Below are 20,543 nucleotides of genomic sequence, written 5' to 3' on the forward strand. Positions count from 1 at the left end.
AATGTGGTTTGTTTTAACTTTCTAGGATGCCCTTTTAAAACTATTTTTTATTGACAGCCAACAACAAAACATTGAGAGAGGACAATGGACTTCAGAGAAGTGTACAACAGACCAATCCACCCAGTCTCTGCACTAAAGCCAGTTTGATGGACAGTTCCATTCCAGAGAGCAGCCAGTGTCATTGTTCACCAAACGAGCATTAAGAAAGCCATAACCCAGGGAGAAGCAGATTCACAAAGTGAGAAAAAATGATGTGCAGAACAAGGCCAGTTTCTTAACACTTGAAACAAAAGTAAACTTTAATATGTATATTATTTATATATAATATGTCTATATACATAATATATGTGTGTGTATACATGTAATTGTCTAGTGTTCTTTTCTTCTGTATATTCAGAAAAGTCTCAGACACAGTATTTCCAAAAGCAAGCTAAAAAAGGAAAACAAAGCAAGTTATTAGAATTTTTAAAATCTTCCATTTGAATAAAACTTTCTGTGTTCTTGAATAAGAGGTAGAGACTATTTTTAAAAAACCTATGTTCATTATTGGGCTGCTAGTTTTATGTAGACTTAAAATTACATAAGTTAATAATTCAAATTCTTCATCATACTAGCTAACCGCATATCAGATTCCCAAAGCACCTTGAGGACAGAGACTACCAGAATGGGCAGTGTGAATTAGAGAATAGTCTCATTATGCAGGTCCTTTGGGCATCACTCTTCTGCATTATAATTTATTTAATTCAATCTGAGGACCACAGGGGCCCACCTAGAAGAATCACATGGCAGTTCAATTTTGTGTAACTGAAATCCTAAAGAGGAGGTCATGGAAGTGAAAGAGTGGGAGCTAAGTGATCCTCTATTTATGAAGGAAAGGAAGAGGATGCTTAACAGTTACCTTGCAAAAAAGAAGAGAAAAAAAAAAAGAGAGAGAGAAACAGTTACCTTGCAAACTACAAAATATATTTACGTGAATTATTCTTCATCATATGAAACTTAATATTCTGATCATATTACATCCTTCAGACAAATAAAAGGCAAATTTGGCAGCATTTCAGTCTTCAGATGTATCCATGAGTCATTATTAAAGGAGGAGCCATTACCCTCTTTCTGAAAAATTGCATTCAACTCCTGTGAAGGCTGGAGTCTATTTCAGATCTGAGCTGAGAGGGTGGCCCCTACGTCCTGCCTTCCTTTAATAGTTTGTTATGGAAATTCACATCATCATGCAGTTTGTTCCTTCAGATAATCTTTAGACATCTCTGTCTGCACAAAAATAAAAGCTGACACGGAGGCAAGATTTCTATCACATGAGCAGTTAAGTGTGCAGTGGAATATAGTTGGAGAATATATTTGGGCCTGGTTGAAAGGGACTAACCATGCGTGTACTGCAAATAGAGTCAGTTCCTCCCCACACATACAAATCATCTTTCAGTTTCATGAAGTTAAATTCCAGCCAACTCTGCTGCCCTAGATGCTGCCTATTTCACACATTTCATTACTGCGCACTTAGGGCTTATAGCAGCTATCTGCCAGACTATATTACATTTGTAAAGAAGATACTTCAATAAATGAAACTACTTACTTCTTTAAGCTGGAAGTGGGAATGCATTTCACCTTCGTTTGTGGTTGTTTATAGTGATTACTTCTTAAAAGGGCCAATAATCCTGACTTCATGAGGGAATGTGTATTGTTTCATGAGCTAACCTTGCTGGCTACCTCATGTAACCACCTTTTATAGAATCCTCTTAGTTGGTACCACATAGGTGCATGCTTTTATCATCTCTGCTTTAAAAAACAAAACAAAACAAAAAACAACAACAACAGCCAAAAAACAGTAAAAAAAGAAAAAAATAAACCTTTTGTGACACTTAAACCATTCTAGTTAATGACAAATGCTTCATCAGAAAAGTTTGCAAGCAGACCTGATGTATGGACTAAACATGTCTAATGCGAGCTAACACCCCAGTGAGAGCATTGTATCAAAAATAGGGTTGACAATGTCTGAGGAAATGACAAACAGAGATTGTCCTCTGGCCTCTACACAAATTGACACTTGTATCCACATGCACTCCTACATATATACACGCATGAACACGTATACACATAAGACATGTCTGCTGCTCTGTGGTTCCAATTGTTTAATGTACCCCTTTTAATAAAATGCTGTGGCCCACTATTGATAATGCATTGTTCCTGAGTTTACTCAGCAGGCCTCAGTTCTCCCCCTTACTGATGCTATCATAAGTTCAGATGCTGTGAAGTTTCTTGAAATGTCTTGTACGTGGCTTCCTTGAATTTGTTTCATGATGTTTCCTTCCTTTACATCTGCTTCTTCTCAACCCTTGTTGCTAATTCTTTCCCATACTCACAACATTGCTCTTTAACTGGTCTGTAACTCAGCCCTTGGATAGCTTCTCTCTATCACTCTATAGATGGGCTCATCAAAATGCCAGAAGTGAATTTGTTGGTAAATGTCAAATTAATACTTTCCATTTGAGCCGATTTCCTTAATATCAAATTTGTTTATCTACTGAAATTGCTACCAGCACACCTTTGATCTCCATATCACAATAAGGCCAAAATATCAGTAGCAGAAATAGAATACTCAGTCTGTCACTTATGTCCTTGAAGTTCTCAACTGCCACACAACCTCATGCCATTGGAATCAGGATCCAACTCAAAACATGGTCTAAAAGGAAAAGGCCCGTTGCCATACTCCTGACCCTTTTGCATCCTATATAAGTCCAATGGACACTGTGTGGCACATAATGTATTGATGAAGCTGCCTGGATGCCAAACATGACAAACTGAGAACATTCTCCAAGGAAAATTGGAAATCACTACAGAGAAATGATGTGAGTCCCTTACCAAATCTTACCTAGTCAGAATAGGTATCGTCAAGGAAACAAAAATAACAAACAAAAATGTTGGATACTTAAACAAAAAAAAGGGGGAGGAATTCCTTTTATGACTGGTAGGAGTATAAATTAGTCTACTTCCTATGGAAAAGATTGGGTGGTTTTCCTCAAAAAGTAAAAGGGCTGTAGAGATTGCTTAAAAGAGCTTAAAGAGATTTTAAAGAGCTCTGCTCTTTAAAAATACCTGATCCTACAGTGAGTAGCTTACAGGTCATTATAAGTTCGGATCTTAGGGCTTTGATATCCCTTTAAACTGTGGGTACCTGCAGTCCCCTGAAAATTCACAGAGAGACCCAAACACGTACATGTAATTTAAAAATGCAAATAAATATATCACATGATACAACTATATCATGTTTGAGTATACATTTAAAACATCAAACTCAGCATACTATAGAGATGCTTATAAATCTCTAAGTTTATCACTGTAATAATCACAATAGAATAATGATTGGGAGTAGGCTGAGGTTTTCACTTCATGGATCAAATAAGTACTTGTCAATCTCTTTCTCTGTCTCTTCTCTGTCTCTCTCTGACTCTCTCTCTCTCTCTAAGTCTATCTCTTTCTGTCACTGTCTCTCTCCCTCCCCCTCTCTGTCTCTCTGTCTTTTTCTCTCTGTCTTTCTCTTTCTTTCTCCCATCTCTTTCTCTCTGGTTTCCTCTTTGTTCTTCTTTTGGGGTATATGCAATATATAACACCAAAAATGGTTCTTATAAATTCCATTTATAATTAATCTCTGATTTTCTCATAATCTTCCATTATTTTCTATGATGCAAAGCAGACAGGAGTATTGTAACAATCTTCAATAAAGCTAAGGTTTCCTTCTCTTCAATCCTTTCTCTACTTTACCTCATACCACCTTTTGCTTTACTTTTGTTACTAGTTGCGTTATTTGGGACATGTAATCTAATCTGTATAAAATACAGTTTTCTCCTATATAAAATACTCATAACAATAATAAAGAATAAAATAATAATTATGGAACAATTTTTGAAATGTTGAGTCTACAAAGTAGTTATATGTCATATCACATTCTGAATTAGATTGAATAATTTAGTTCTAACAAACCATAAAATTATTTTTAATATATATTAAATCTATTTATATAGATGGACAAAAAATCCAAATCATAGGAAATTTATAGCCTGAGATCACACAGATAAGAGTTATCAAAGTTCATATTTGAAATCAATCCATCTAGCTCCAGAGCATAAATGCTTAACCATTATATTTTAAAATATCATGATATATATTGGCTAGTCTGAGTTAGGTTGTTAATATTATCTTATATTTCTCTTTAGGAGTATTGTAACAATACACTTTTAATGATGTTATAGACAAACCAAGATGGTGATAAGAAAAGTCAAATACACCTGAATAGATTAATAAACTGGAGGAACACATAGAATTGTTACTTGTTTCAAAAATAAGAACCAAGTTGTCAAGAAACAAACAAAAAAAATTGAAAGACCTATGGAAATCTAGTGATTCAAAGAATAATCTTCCTAAGGTACATGTCTGGGTCAAATCTTTGTTCATAACACATATTGTAGTGATAGGGCATCTATTTATGTAAAGTAAAATATTAACTTAAAAATACTTGGTTATTTCTACTTCTATCCTTCTGGTTTTAATCTTTAGGCCAAAATGTGGAGAGTAGATGAGAGTTTTAATTACTAAGGACTTCTTTCATTTAAAACTGAAAAGTGGGAGCTAGCTAACCACTGGTGCCAACATTAGAGGCTCAGGTACATCTGTACTGCGACACTTTTTCTTAAAAACATAATCTTTGATCTTTATCTTTACCTGAGGACTAAAAAATGTCAACATTATCCCTGTATTCATAGAGATATTTACCAAAAGAGCCCTTTCAAAATATATTTTACAACAAAAATTAAAACTTACCTCGTTTATTAGGGTGGGAAGAGGATAGATTGTCTAAAGCACTGGACAGCTCAGCATTCTTTGCTTCCATAAACCATTTTCTCAGCATCTTTAGCTATAATAAATTAAAAAGTAGGAAGAGAAGGGGAAAGACAGACAGACAGACAAGACAGACAGAAAAAAACAGAAAGAGAGAGAGAGAGAGAGAGAGAGAGAGAGAGAGAGAGAGAGAGAGAGAGAAATGAAGGAAGAAAGGAAGGAAGGAAGGGAGGGAGGGAGGGAGGGAGGGAGGGAGGGAGGGAGGGAGGGAGGAAGGGAGGGAGAAGGGAAGGTTTAAAAATAGGAGAAAAAAAAGAAAATTTATAAGAAACAAATAAATACAAAAAAAAAAAAAAAAAAAAAAAAAACCAAAAGACTGGAATTCAGAAGTTGCCTGGAATAAGTATGAGACTTAATCAAAGATTGAAAAGAAACAGGTTGGGGTTATTAGAATAGGAATTGTCCCATACTCTCATAGATTTGAATGTTCCCTGTCTGGAGGACCATTTAAGAAAGATTAGTAGGTGTGGCATTGTTGGAGAAGGTGTGCCATTGGGGGTAGACTTGGAAATTGCAAAACTCATGCCAGGCCTAGTCTTACTCTCTGTCTGACTGCTATTTGTGAATCAGATACGAGCTCTCAGCTACCACCCCAGAGCCTGCCTGTGTGTTAACATACTCCCTGACACAATGATCCTCTTAATAAGTCTCCAATCAACCAATCACCCTCTTAACCAAGCCCCCTATTAAATGCTTCCTTATATAAGTTGCCTTAGTCATGGTATCTCTCCACAGCAAGAGAACTGTAATTCAGACACACATTATTTACAAATCAAGTCATCTCGGGTATAGTCTAGGTAGCCAGACTTAACATTATGTCCCTCATACGATCAGTTCCCTCCAATAATCTCCAAAGAATTAAGTGGTTACTTGAACTTCCAGAAGTCCTTTTGTTTCTAGAAGACAAATGTATTTCAGGTGTATATTTTTTGACCAGCATTCAACACAACCTTAATATTTATCAAGCTCTCCAAACATCTAACCCCTACAAATGAACTCTATTAAGGTAGGGTTGGCCTGCATATTGCATCTCCCCATGCTCTTGCTCCTCAAAAGAGAACAATTCAATTAATTCTGTTACCAAGCGGCCAACCTGTTTACATAATGATGGAACAGCACCACGTTGTATTTGACAGAGTTTAGAAATTGTATAATCCAGACATTGAAATGCTTTTTATGATATATTAAGATATTAAGGAGTAGAGAACATGAATCTGATGGAGAAGATGGGGCTCCTTGTAAAAATGGCAGATCTTCATTCTCTACAAGCCAGCTGCTTGAAGCCAAGTGGATATATCTTTAAATGTTTCATTTTCTGAAACCAAGTAACTTCTGCTAGCAAGAAATAAAATTCCACTATTTAAAAACTATAACTTTAGAAAACACCAATTAATAACCTCCAGTTTTACAGATGACAAGTTCAGAGAACTTTCAATATCCCAGGAACTCATGGTAGCATCACTAGTATCACATTTGCTGGAGTGTGTGTGTGTGTGTGTGTGTGTGTGTGTGTGTGTGTGTGTGCTGTTTGTCTTCTGTTACTTGGAGAAGCAATTGATTCTTTCTATAGCAGAAATTGAAGTTTCACACTGTAATATTAATACTTGATGAAAACTAATATGTCAAAGATTTATCTAATTGTAAGTCATTAGAGCATTGAATTATTTTGCACTCTCACCTGTCTAAGTTCTTCCAGTTTGCTGGGCAGATCTACGCCTGTAAGAGACAGTGGCAAATGAAAAACATAGCAAGGGTAGCATTTAATTGACTTCAGGATATGCATTAATGCTCTCAGACCTTTCTCATATGATTTGAGGCTGGCTTCCATTTCCTAATACTAAACACTAAAACGTATTTCCAATGTTCATAATGCTATAACCTATATCATGAGAAAGTACCTATGTCCCATAATAAGCACAAAGATTTTTAAGTACACTATAGCTCTATCATTAGACATTTTTATTAATAAATAATATTTTATTGACATAGGGACAGTATCATGAAGCAATAGCAAATAAAGAGAAAGACCAAACAAAAATTCTTCATAAAATCTGAAGCAAGTAAGAAAATTTTAAAAATATATTAATGGTCAATCTCCAAGTTATTTCTTATTGGGTATGGATTTTTTCCATTTTATAATTTTACTTATTTCCCAAATAAAAATCTCATTTAATTATGTAAAGTTTATGTTATCCTGCTTTTTTAAAGTATTAATACCTCTTTGAGCATTTTTTGTTTGTTTGTTTTTGGTTTTTTTCAAATAGAAAAGAACAATTTACCCTTACTTGCAAATGCTATGATATTATGCATACAGGGGCCCAAAAATTCTACCAGAATTCTTCTAGAAATGATAAACATTTCATAAATGTGGTACTATACAATATTGACTTACAAAACTCAGTAGCCTTTCTATAGATCAAATAACAAATAAGCTTTCAATGAATTTACAGAACCAAACCCATTCAAAATATTCTCATAAAATAAAAGAATGTATAGGAATAAACCTAATGAAGGAGTTGAAAGACCTCTGTGATGAAAACTTAAAATTTTTGAAGAAAGAAACTGAGAAAGACACTTGAAGATGGAAAGACCACTCTCATGTACATGGATGAAGGACTTAATATTGTCAAAAGTATCCATCATGCCAAAAGTAATTTGGAGATTCAATGCAATCCCAATCAAAATACCAGAACCTTTTTTCACAGACTTAGGGGGAAAAAATCTCATTTAAATAGAAACGCAAAGGAAGACCTGGGATAGCCAAATGAGTTCTGAACAAAATGAGTGGTGCAGAGGATCTCACAATACTGGATTTCATGTTGTACTACCGAGCCTTGCTCTTAACTCACCAGCATGAAAGGACTTCTGGAAACCAGGGTTTCGGGTCAGCAGACCCAGCAATAGTTTCTTCTGAGTTGTATATTCTTCAGCTGGAAACAACTCATGTCCTGTAATAATCAAATGGTGACATGGACATATTTGATGAGTCACTGAATGTGCTTCTAGGTCATTGAGATTTGTAGTCAACTCTTAATGTTTACATTCACCAATGTCAGAGGGACAGGAAGCCTGTGATCCTTTTTGTGGGTTTAATTTTTAAGCATCTGCAATTGCTTTGAACACGTGAAGTAAAAACTAAACGTTGATTTTCAGAGAAAAGCGTAGCATGACATTTTGTGATTACGTTACATTTAAATATGAGATCATCTGTCCTATAGGTGTCACTTTAAAGACCTCAAGGAGAGTTAGAAAGTTGTCCACATATGTGTCTACTTCTTCCCATCATCCTTGATTTACCCACAGGCCTTTAGGACTTAGCTCACCACATGCTTCAGTATTATAAATGTTTATATTCTAAAGTATAAATTGGAACAGGAGATTTCACTCAATCTGTGAACTGTGTCTATTCAAAAACTTTTTGATTAGCAATGATGCCATTAGAATAGTAATTAGTATCATGTAATGAACTTAAATGAGGGCCTAAAAAATCAAAAGTTGTTGCTTATATCCTCTCCAGTCCATTTTCCCCCGCCCCCATTTCCTGACTGTCATGGTTAATGTGTGGGCAGGAAGTAGATTGACGAGGGTTATCTGCAGTAGATGTGCTAGCTGGGCTGACCTCAATTGCAGAAAGTGTAGTTTAGTGCTATAGTTTCAGCCAAGAGAATGGTTCAGAACCTGAGCAAATTATTTCCTCAAACACACACACACACACACAGAGAGAGAGAGAGAGAGAGAGAGAGAGAGAGAGAGAGAGAGAGAGAGAGACAGAGAGAGACAGAGAGAGACAGAGAGAGACAGAGAGAGACAGAGAGAGACAGAGACAGAAACAGAAATATTTTGTGTAACACAATTTTTAAAAGATATAAAATATTGTAAGAAGTAAATTTAAAAAATAAAACCTTTATGAACCTGTTGCCACTTTGAATATGGTATTTTGGGGACAAACTGATTCCTGAGCCACAGTCCCTAACATGCAGCTTAAAGATCTTGGGGGCTGGAGAGAGAGTTCAATGGCTGAGTGCTTGCTGCTGTTGAAAAAGATCCATGTTCAGTGCAGCACACAAATAAGGCTGCCGATGACCTCCTGTAATTTCAACTCTGGGGGATTTGGTGCTGACTTCTGTGCTCCTTGGATAGGGTTAATACTAAACATCTGAATGTAGATGAGTCTTTGCTGCAAAGGAAGATAAACTGCACTGGCCCCAGAGAGAATGAATGAATGGCAGACAAAGGCACAGAAAACACCCATTCGCAGCTACTCAAGGGGCTTAGCACTAAAAACAACTCTCTTCTTGCTCACAGGAACGTGTGAAATTTCTACTAAACAGAAACAAGAAAATTTTCCAAAAGGAAACCTAGATTTGCCCCAGATAATAATGTGACAAAGTAATCCCTTCATAGTTATCTTGGTGATGTTGTCCTTTGTTGTTCTTCTGGGAAACTGTTTCCCAGTTTTACACGTTTTTTGCTGAGGCATGCTTCAGTATCACCTAATAAATACAAACTAGCAGCATTGTGCTAGTTGTTAGGAATATTTGTTATGGATATTTAATATACATAGGAAAAAGCTCATTTTACTCGTGAAATATTTAGAACAGAAAATAAACTTTACTTTAAAAATTAAGCATCTTCTTGTATGGTCAATGATCCCCGAGATCAAAGACAGTCACAACATGTTTCCACTAGGCAGCTAGAGATACATGCAGGTCAAGTCATCCTGTGGAATCCTGAGGTTATATGTGTGATTTCTAAATCTTATCAATGCATTAGAGTCATGCATGTATGTCTATATTTCATATATGCGTGAAGCCTGAGTTACAATGACCAGTAATACATATGACTGTTGCAAATTGTACCACAGATAACCACAGTTTTGCTCATATGTGTACGCTCTGCCAGAACCATCAGAGATCTCCTTATTATGCAGAGAGAGCAATAGAACCCTATCTGCAATAGAGCCATCTAAAGGCAGTGCCTCAGAGGGAGAAAACAAATGAGTGGCATGAAAAGAATACAGAACATGTAAGTCCCACTCTTGAACTTGTTTTTCTGATGGTAATTCACCTGTCAATAAGAAAACTTTCATTAGTAAGTAAGTTTTATACATTTCCTTTCTATAGCCAGAACATAGTTTTAATTTTATTGGCTTTTAAAACAACATTAGGCGTAACAAGGCTGAGTAGAGGTGAATTAATTCCAGATGTGAAAAACTTGATCCCTTTTCTTACCTTCATGTCTCATACTGTTAATTACATTCCCTCTGACTTACAGCTCCTTCCTGACCAGGATATAAGTTAGATAACAGAAAAGAAAACTCTACAGTTTCAAGCAGGAAGAAATACTGCCTTAAGAACAGTATTTTAAGTCACTATTTTTAAAAACAAGAAAAACTACAAAACCATCACAAATTAATTTGGTCGCCTAATAAACGCTCCATGTAAGTTGATCAAGTCCCAGTGAAAGAATACTTATATACACTGCAGTAGCATTTTCAATGCTGAATTTGTTATAATATAGTAAGCACAGAAAACCACTTTTCCCCATTCTAAAACTAGTATATTTTATTGGATATTTTATTTATTTACAATACAGATGTCATCCCCTTTTCCCATTTCTGCTCCTTAGAACCACCTATCCCACCCCCTCTCCTCCTTTATGCTTTTATGCCATTTTGATTACATGCATGTATTAAGGTCAGTTCTAGGTTGAGGGTCTAGCAATACAATAGATAACAAATAGTCAAGGAACAAGCAATACAATAAACACAAATAGTCAAAGAAAAAGCAAGGCATTAAACCCAGTTACGTGAACACTCCCGTGATCGCTGTTTCCCCTTTCTAGCCACTTTTCTCCATTCTAAAACTAGTATATTTTATTGACATCATAGTTAAATTATTTCCTTAGTGTGTCCCCTACAAATGTAGTGACACAGATAAAAAGTGACACAGAGGCACTGCCTTCGGATGGCTCCATTACAGAGAGGGTTCTATTGCTCTCTCTGCAAAATGAGGAGACTTCTGATGGTTCTGGCAGAGCGTACACATATAAGCAAAATGGTTGTGATTTGTGGTACACTTTGCAACAGTCGTATGTATTGCCGGTCATTGTAACTCAGGCTTCATGCATATGAGAAATATAGATATCTAACCCAGGGTTGGCACCCACTGCCAACCCATCAGGTTGGACGCCCACAGCTTTGCAAGCACATTGTTATTTTCTACTTTCTCTGAAATGCTCTTTTCATGGGCATCAAGCTAATAATGTCCTATGACAGAAGCCTTTTCCTTTCTCCAAAGTACTCCCGGAATACGACTGACTCTATAGCTTGTTCCTCATTTCAAATCTCTAACCATATACGACAAATGTAAAATAAATACTCATGACTAGAAAAAACATAGCTGGAGTTAATGGAGTAGTATATTGGACAAATTTGGTGCAATTTACCAGAAAAAAAAAAAAGGTTCAGAAAGTACACTCAGTTCAAACCAGCGACTACTTAAGGAGAATTCAGTAATTACATTACTGCCTTACAAAGTTATTTCACTGATGGCAGAAACATAAGTGAAATAAACAGAAAACAGATTATTCACCCACCTGAAAGGCTTTCAATTCATGCACACATACCTGAGCTCAGATGTGGCCGTCCACACACAGATTTCAAAATGTTCATCACGGACAACAAAACCAGGAGTCCAAAGCAAAGAGAGCTTGAGAAGACCTTCATGTTGAAAATCTCCTCCTGTCCTAAGAGAGAAACCAAAATTTCAAGTCAAGACAGATATTTCAATGGCCCTGGAGTCCAGCAGAGCCTGCCTTTAAAAGGCGAGTGCGATTCAGTTATGAGACTTCTACATAAGGGAAGACATTTATAAAATGTAATGCATCCTGTCAACATGATTCACTGTCTGGAGATGTGACAGATTGGCTACACGTTCAACTGGCAGGAAGAACCAGATCGATACATCTTGTACCTGCCCATTTCACTATATGCAGACATTCTTATGCATGCTCACACAGTCAAACACATGCACAAAGCCCAAAGCAGTTACTCGGGAAACAGAATGTGCACGTCGGCCAATCATAAACTTTTGTTTATTTTCTTTATTATATAGGATTACTTGTCCTGCGATCCTTACATAATGCTAAGATTGAGAACATAGAAAGCTGGCTGAAGTGGGACCAATTTGTCTGATTTAGAGCCAAGTGATTATATTGTTAATAGTAACGGGAGCACCATGGCATTCTTAACCAACCAAAAGGTTGAAAATTGGAAAAAAATCCTCAGGTTTTAAATGCTTTGCTTCACTAAAGTGATGGGCTCTTTCTGCTGCAAGCAACACTTTCTTAAATCAAGCCTCCATTTAATTAATTCAAAGCTGGCAATCGGCCCATCAATTACTCTCTTTAATATTAGCCTTAATTGAGATGCTTTTATTTTAAGTCAGAGTATTTCATTAAATCCTGAATTCTGACTTAATGGCCCCAGTGATGCTGTAACGACTTCCAGTCTTGGCATTTGCTTCTCCTATGGGACTGAGGACTTATCAAGATTCAACTGGGGTAAACAAAATTTAATTTAATTTTAGTTTTGTTATGCAGTTCCTTTGATATTTTCATGAATAAATCTGAACTACCCATTTTGATATCCATGTGTGTTCTTGCATGTTCTTTTATGGGTTCATTTTCTAGTTGTAACACTTGAACCCACTCATTATTCTTTCTGCCTCAAAGGTTCCCTGAAACATTGCCGGCTGGCTGGTGAGCTTTGTTCTCTGTCCATCTTCCCTGCCCATGTCAGAAGCCTCTGATCAATGTCACCCACACCAAGACTTTAGTGCCTTTGCTCATTCATCTTATACTCCAAGTTGTAGCCTTTTTTTTTTTTTTTTTTTTTTTTTTGACCCTTTGGACTGTATGTATCAAATGTCATAGTCCCTTCCTCTTTTATTACTATTGTGTGTTTGCATGCCTGCCTCTACTTCTAAACTGGAAAGATTTACACAGACATCCTGGGCATTTCTAGCCCTGTATAAGAGAATTTCCGTGAACTGAAGAGAAAAGAAATGAAAACATACTTGTGTGTAAATAAATGGTTGCATTTATTGAAAATAAAAAATGAGATAATAACCCCCAACTTTGTTGCTGGTTATAAAGTTAAAAGAATCAAAAGAGTGACTATGATTCTTTGTTTATTGTTAAGTCTTAAAGTTTTAGAATGATCAAAGTCTTTTAAGTTTGATCCTGCTGTCTTACTATACTACTATGTTTCAAAATTATTCAGATAAACCTCACATCAGTCATAATTTACTTACAGTTTATTAGAACTCTTTTAAACATCTATTTTTAAAATTATACAAAGATGAAAAATACTAATCAGTGCTACTTAATATCGAGACAAAATACAGATACGACTTTAAAATGTGTAGTTCCAAGATAAATACTGAAAGAATGTAAATAATAAGATATAAAATAAACTCATCAAAATTAAAGTAATAATTGAAAACTAAGACTTCTGAGTGATTTTTACAAGAAATTATAAAATTAAATGTAAATAACTTTTAAAATATATTCAGCATATGACTCTTAAATTTAAAAGAAAGCTTTAAAATACACATGTATGTAATGTTGCTCAGGTTAGCCTGTAACTTGTGATGTAGGCTAGGCTGGTCTTAAACTCTTAGATTCACCTGTCTCTGTCTCTAAGTGATGGAATTACAGACATGCGCCACATTGGCCAGTCATGGGTAAATTTTAAATATAAAGGTATGTAAGATACACTTTTGTTTTCTATTTACATTTATATTTAAATATAAAAATGTATTCTAAATTTTAATGTAAAATTCATAAGGAATCCTAATTCTCAAGATGATTTTTGTTATTTTCCTTGGTTGTTGCCCGTGTGTATATATGTACAAATATTTATGTATATGTGTTGTACATGTGTGGGTGCATTTGTACACATGTGTGCATGCATGTGCATGCATATGTGTGTGTCCATGTGTGTGAATGTGTGTCTGTGTGCACATGTGTATGTGCACATATGTGTGTGCATGTGTGCATGTGCATGAGTATGTGTGTTGTTGAAGATAAAATCTAGGACTAAATAACTAGCCACTCTACCAGTGAAATATACAAAAGCCCGTGAGCCTGGTCTTGAAAGTTGCAAACTAATTTGACTGTGATGATTCACTTCTAAACATATGAATTCTCTTCAGATTTTTGTCACACAGTATTTTCTTTTAGTAAGCCTAATGTAAACTCACACATCTTTTCTCCTGTCATATTTACAAGATATTGATAAAGTAAATGAAAATAAATCTCAGCTACATTTTATAGAGAGGAAAAATACTTTCCCAGACACGGGAAACCTGAGTAGGTTCATGACCCTCGGATGAGCATTACAAGAAACCATAAAGGAAATTCATTAGGATGAAAGAACAGGAGTAAAAGTGACCAGCTCCTTAGAAAGTTAGAAACTCAGGTTTCTGACTGCAGCACGTGGCACGCCCTCTCAGCAGCACACGGCAAGACATCTCACAGCACGTGGCAAGGCCTCACAGCTTCAACACAAAAGCACCAAGATGAAAAGTATTCGTGATAATAATCACAGCCATGAGATATAATTCTAAAAACATTTAAAGTAGAATGTCAAAAATATAAAATATGATTGGGTATGGGGGTATGTGCTTTTACTCCCAGCATTCAGAAGGCACAGGCAGGGGGGGATCTCTGTAAATTAATGCCAGCCCAGCCTCTTCCACACAGCAAGTTTCAGACTAACCAGGTCTGGTGAACACTAGTGGTCTTTTAGTGAATTTCAAAACAATTTACCTATTAGTCATAGAGGTGTTGGGTCAAACACAGAAATGGGAAATGAATGGCTGCTATAAGGGACCCTCTTTCCAGTATTGGTTGCTCCAAAGTGTCAGGATGTAATCACTTTGGTAGCACCTCTACTACAATGTAGAACACAAATGTTAAGCAAGGACATTAGGCAGTCTAGTTTTTCAGGTTTGGTTTGGTTTGGTTTGGGGTTGTTGTTTTGTTTGCATGTTTTGTTTTCTTTGTTTTTTTGTTATTTCTTTGTAGATAACATCTTCATATTGAGGGAGTTCAATTCCTACTTTTATGTTTTCATTATAGAAGGATATCAGATTTTTTTTATACATTCTTTCCTTTCATATATTGAGGATCATGAAATAAAGTACCTCTTTATTGATAATATTATACTTCGAATTGTATACATTTAGCATACCTTGGTCATGGTCATGGTATATGATCTTCTTTATGTTTGCTGAGTTCAATTTGTTTGCATTTTATTGCGGACTTCTATATTAATTCACAATCTAGTTCTGTTATCAGGTTAATTCTGGTCTCACATAACAAATGGAGACAGTTTGTTCCTTCCTCTGTGTTTTTAAGACGCTTGAGACATTGAGGCCAACTTTTTTCCCTGCATTGTACCCCTCCCCCTTCAGTGTGTGTTAACCTTACCTTCCTGTTTCCTTCCCAACTTCACTGAAGCAAGCTTTTCAAAACCCTTATTGCTGTTAAATCCAGCAAACGCTTCGCTTATTCCTTCCCTGGTTGTGTCTACTACTGAGTTCATGCTTAAGTAAGGAAAACTCCCTGGTTCTCTCCTGTGTTGCTCATCATCTTTTCTCAGTTCCCTCTTCTCTGGCCTTGAAAATCACCACTTCCTCAGGCTCTGAAGTTTCTGTTCCTTTTTTTAAAAAATTTTTATTGGATATTATATTTACATTTCAGATGTTATCCCCTTACCCCATTCTCCCCTCACCACCTAGGAACCCTCTATTCCATCCCCCCTCCTTCTGCTTCTATGAGGATGTGCCCCCACTTACCCCCCACTCCCACCTCCCCATCCTCGAATTCCCCCACACTCGGAGTCCAGCATTTATGGGACCAAAGATCTCCTCTCCCACCTATGCCCAACAAGGCCATCCTCCCCTACATATACAGCTGGAGCCATGGGTCCCTCCCTATGTCCTCACAGGCTGGTGGTTTAGACCCTGGGAGCTCTGGTTGGTTGGTATTGTTGCTCTCCTCAAGGGGTCACAAACCCTTTTAGCTCCTTCAGTCTTCTCTCAACTCCTCCATTGGGAACCCAATAAAAAGTTCAATGGTTAGCTGTGAGCATCTGCCTCTGAATATTCAAGACTCTGGCAGACCTCTAAGTAGACAGCTATATCAGACTCCTGTCAGCATGTACTTCCTGACATCCACATCAGCAACTACCTTTGGTGACTGCACATGGGATAGATACCCAGGTAGAACAGTTTCCGGACGACCCCTCCCTTTCTGTCCCATACTTTGTCTCCCTATTTGCTCCCTTGAGTATTTTGTTACTCCTTCTAAAAAGGACGGAAGCACCCACATTTGGTCTTCCTTCTTCATGAGTTTCATGTGGTCTGTTAGTTGAATCTTAGGTGTTTCAAGCTTCTGGGCTGATATCCAATTATCAGTGAGTGAATACCATGTGTGTTCTTTTGTGATTGGGTTACCTCACTCAGGATGATATTTTCTAGTTCCATCCATTTACCTAAGAATTTCTTGAATTCACTGTTTTTTAATAGCTAATACTCCATTGTGTAAATGTACCACATTTTTTGTATTCATTCCTCTGTTGAAGGACACCTAAGTTTTTTCCAGTTTCTGGCTATTATAAATAAGGCCTCTATGAACATAGTGGAGCATATGTCCTTGTTATATGTTGGAGCAACTTCTGGGTATATGCCCAGGATTGGTATAGCTGGGTCCTTAGGTAATGCTATGTTCAATTTTCTGAGGAACCGCCAGACTGATTTCAAGTGGTTGCACCATCTTGCAATCCCACCAACAATAGAGGAGTGTTCCTCTTTCTCCACATTCTTGCCAGCATCTACTATCACCTGGGTTTTTTTTTGGGGGGGGGGGATTTTTTTTTTTTTTTTTTTTTTTTGTTTTGTTTTTCGAGACAGGATTTCTCTGTGTAGCCCTGGCTGTCCTGGAGCTCACTCTGTAGACCAGGCTGGCCTCAAACTCAGAAATCTGCCTGCATCTGCCTCCCAAGTGCTGGGATTAAAGGCATGCGCCACCACCGCCCGGCATCACCTGAGTTTTTGATCTTAGCCATTCTGACTGGTGTGAGGTGGAATCTCATGGTTGTTTTGATTTGCATTTCCCTGATGTCTAAGGATGTTGAACATTTCTTTAGGTGCTTCTTGGACATTTAAGTTTCCTTAGTTGAGAATTCTTTGTTTAGCTCTGTACCCCATTTTTAATAGGGTTATTTAGTTGTCTGGAGTCTAATTTCTTGAGTTCTTTGTATATATTGGATATTAGCCCTCTATCAGATGTGGGATTGGTAAAGATCTTTTCCCAATCTGTTGGTTGCTGTTTTGTCCTATTGACAGTGACCTTTGCCTTACAGAAGCTTTGCAATTTTATGAGGTCCCATTTTTCAATTCTTGATCTTAGAGCATAAGCCATTGGTGTTCTGTTCAGGAACTTTTCCCCTGTGACCAAGTATTCAAGGTTCTTCCCTACCTTCTCTTCTATGAGTTTCAGTGTACCTGGTTTTATGTGGAGGTCCTTTATCCACTTGGACTTGAGTTTTGTACAAGGAGATAAGAATGGATCAATTTGCATTCTTCTACATGCTGTCCTCCAGTTGAACCAGCACCCTTTCTTGAAAATGTTGTTCTTTTTCCACTGGACAGTTTGTCAAAGATCAAGTGACCATAGGTATGTGGGTTCATTTCTGGGTCTTCTATTCTATTCCGTTGATCTCCCTGCCTGTCGACATCACTCTTCAGCCTACTCCTAGGAGATAGTGCTGTTAATTTCTACCACCAGCCAGAGTTCATCCTTTTTTTCTTATCTACCTTCTGAATAACAAAACTCCATATCCCACAATGCTTTGCTACCTGGGCTTTTCATAAGCTTCTTATTAATGTTCAAACTGAACTTCATGCTTGCCTCTAAGTTTCTTTTCTCATTTTATAATCACTGCTTTACTGAATGATTCTTATTTGCATGCATCAGTAAAGAACATTTATCTCTCCATTACTCCTTCTTTTCCAGTATCATAGCACTTTCAGTTATGCCTGAATCTCCCAGAAGCAGAAAGATAACACTTTACATTGGTACACCTAAAACACCCTAGCTAACAAGTCTCCTCCCACCCACCATGCCTCCCATCAATGTGGGGAGCCAACAGAAGGTGGCTATCATCCTTGCAGCCATCTTGAGCCATATACCCTGACAAGAGACTTGCTTACAATAACCTACAACAGCTGAGCACACTCTGATAACATCTTGTTTTAGATACCCAGGATTTTCCCTTGGGTATGTGAGACTTAAAGGTATGTGACATAAGGGCATGACTTAGAGATCAGATTTAGAGACAAGACCTAAGGGCATGACTTAAAGGCATGACTTAAAGGTGTGGCTTAGAAGTGAGACAAATAAAAGGTGAGAGGCAGACAGAAGAAATTATTATTAAGTATTAGGCACTTGGCACTTGGAGGAAGAACTTGGAATTAGACATTAGACATTAGACATTAGACATTAGGCACTTAGCACTTGGAAGAAGTAACTTGGAACTTGGAGGCACTAGGGACTAAGAACTAGGGACTAGGAACTCAAGACTTGAGACTTGGACTAGGAAGAGAGACTGAAGAATAAATGGGATTGAATCACACTCTGTCTGGTCTCCATTCCTCGAGTCTGTCCTCACTCTCTCTCTTGCTAAACCCCAACCTGTGGACTGAAGTAGCTTGGGGCAGTGTGGCTCTAACAGTTTAGTACCCAAGGCTTTTGGCAGTGTGGGTTCCAACATTGACAGAGCAGTCCGTGACATTTTGGCCCACCAAATGTGGGGCAGCTCAGGCCCCGGCATTTTGGTCTCCAAACGTGAGCTAATATGGTTCTCAACATTTTTGGCACCCAACGTGGGGCAGCTCAGGCCACAACACATCCAGACAGTTTCAAAGTCACTGGAACAATCTTTGAGAAATGTAAATGCTTGTCCATCATTGTCTTACTGACAATCTTTTGACATTTTTTGATTGCTAATATGATTGGTCCAGTCTGATGCAGAAGGTCTTACATCACAGTCTTCACCCACTTCTCTGACTTGTCCTTGTCTACCTTTCTTTGCCATAACTCAACTATAGATGCCCTCTTCCAGTTCTTCAAAATGTCCAACCTTCTTTCTGCCACAAGACATTTGCACCCTGCCTTTCTGTTTGTCTCTCTGTTCACTTTTCTGTCTCTGTTCCAACTGTGCATTTTAAGCTTCAATAAACGTGTTACTTCCTCAGCCAAAATCATTATTGATTCCTCTAAAGTCATCACCCACTTATAAATTATCACCCAACTGTCACTGAATTGTGAGATTTTCCTGAAAATCTCCTATCTTAACTCTAAATCAAGTACCTGGGTATAATTTGGTTTTTTCCAGTGCCTTTCTCCGTTGAACTATAAGATTTGAAGTATCATCTGCATTGGCTAATTTATAACTAAATCTGTCTAATGTATAACTAAATCTCTCTCAACCACCAGAATGGTTGGCCTCATTTATCCCCCAGAGATAGGTAATGATTAAATGAATGGATTTGTGGTCCTGCTGGTGCAGCACTCCAAGCTCACGAGTTGGAGAAAGCAAGTCTCCAACTATCCCACACAGTGCAGGGCCTTTCCAAGAAAAGTAGAGGGATGGATGGTTTCAAAACCATGCAGGTCTGAGCCATTCAAATGCAGAGCCAAAAAGAAACGGTGATATACACATATGTTAGCCTCAAGTATGGGGGAAAACAATGGCACTGAGTAAGTAAGATGGAGGATAGCCAGAGGTCACTTGATGACTGGTAGGGATGCCACCTACAGAAATAGAGATTTTTTTATATAGATAGAAACATAGATAATAGATAGATAGATAGATAGATAGATAGATAGATAGATAGATAGATGATACATATAGACATACAGAGAAAGAGACAGAGAGAAAGAGAGAGAGAGAGAGAGACAGACAGACAGACAGACAGACAGACAGACAGACAGACATGGGAATAAAATATGAAAGCTTGGGGGCTGGAGAGATGGCTCAGCGGTTAAGAGCACTGACTGCTCTTTTAGAGGACTTGAGTTCAATTCCCAGCAACCATATGGTGGCTCGCAACCATCGGTAATGGCATCTGATGGCCCCTTCTGGTGTGTCTTAAAAGAATGGCAGTGTACTCATAAAATAAATAAATAAATCTTTAAAAAAATATGAAAGCTTGTTGATCTTGGAAATAATATTGATGTCTGTGAGAAAGAATTTTATTGAAAATATTTACAAAAGAAGATAGTAGGCCTCAGAAGCCAGATCTAAACTGAAGGAAGCTCTGTGGGAAAAGCTTTCTCTATCAAAATTCCATCAAATAAATGATCCTTTCTGTAACTAGTGAGCCCTTTCTTTCGTGTGACTTTTGGATATGAACTACTGATTAATTTAAAGGCTTTGTCCCTTCACAGTGATTGACCCATAGTGTAACATATCTGCCCCTGGCTCCTTTCCTATCTCCTATCAGGCCCTGCTCTCTGGAGTATTTTTTTTTTTTCTGTTTCTTAAGCTTGATTTCATCCTTTGC

At 37.3% G+C, this 20,543-nt stretch overlaps 1 protein-coding gene across 1 annotated transcript; it reads right to left on the reverse strand.

Annotated features, from left to right (window-relative positions):
• Positions 1-276: 276 nt before the first annotated feature.
• Positions 277-19,415, reverse strand: Uts2b (urotensin 2B). The gene is made up of 6 exons (XM_034514775.2): positions 19,348-19,415; positions 11,533-11,652; positions 7,755-7,853; positions 6,584-6,621; positions 4,828-4,921; positions 277-430 (listed from the first exon to the last, which is right to left on the reverse strand). The coding sequence occupies exons 2-6, from the start codon at positions 11,630-11,632 to the stop codon at positions 405-407; spliced, it is 357 nt and encodes a 118-aa protein (XP_034370666.1). The 5' UTR covers positions 11,633-11,652; positions 19,348-19,415; the 3' UTR covers positions 277-404.
• Between the last annotated feature and the right edge of the window lie 1,128 nt (positions 19,416-20,543).

The sequence above is a fragment of the Arvicanthis niloticus genome, chromosome 12 (genome assembly GCF_011762505.2).
Source record: "Arvicanthis niloticus isolate mArvNil1 chromosome 12, mArvNil1.pat.X, whole genome shotgun sequence".
Classification (NCBI taxonomy): Eukaryota; Metazoa; Chordata; class Mammalia; order Rodentia; family Muridae; genus Arvicanthis; species Arvicanthis niloticus.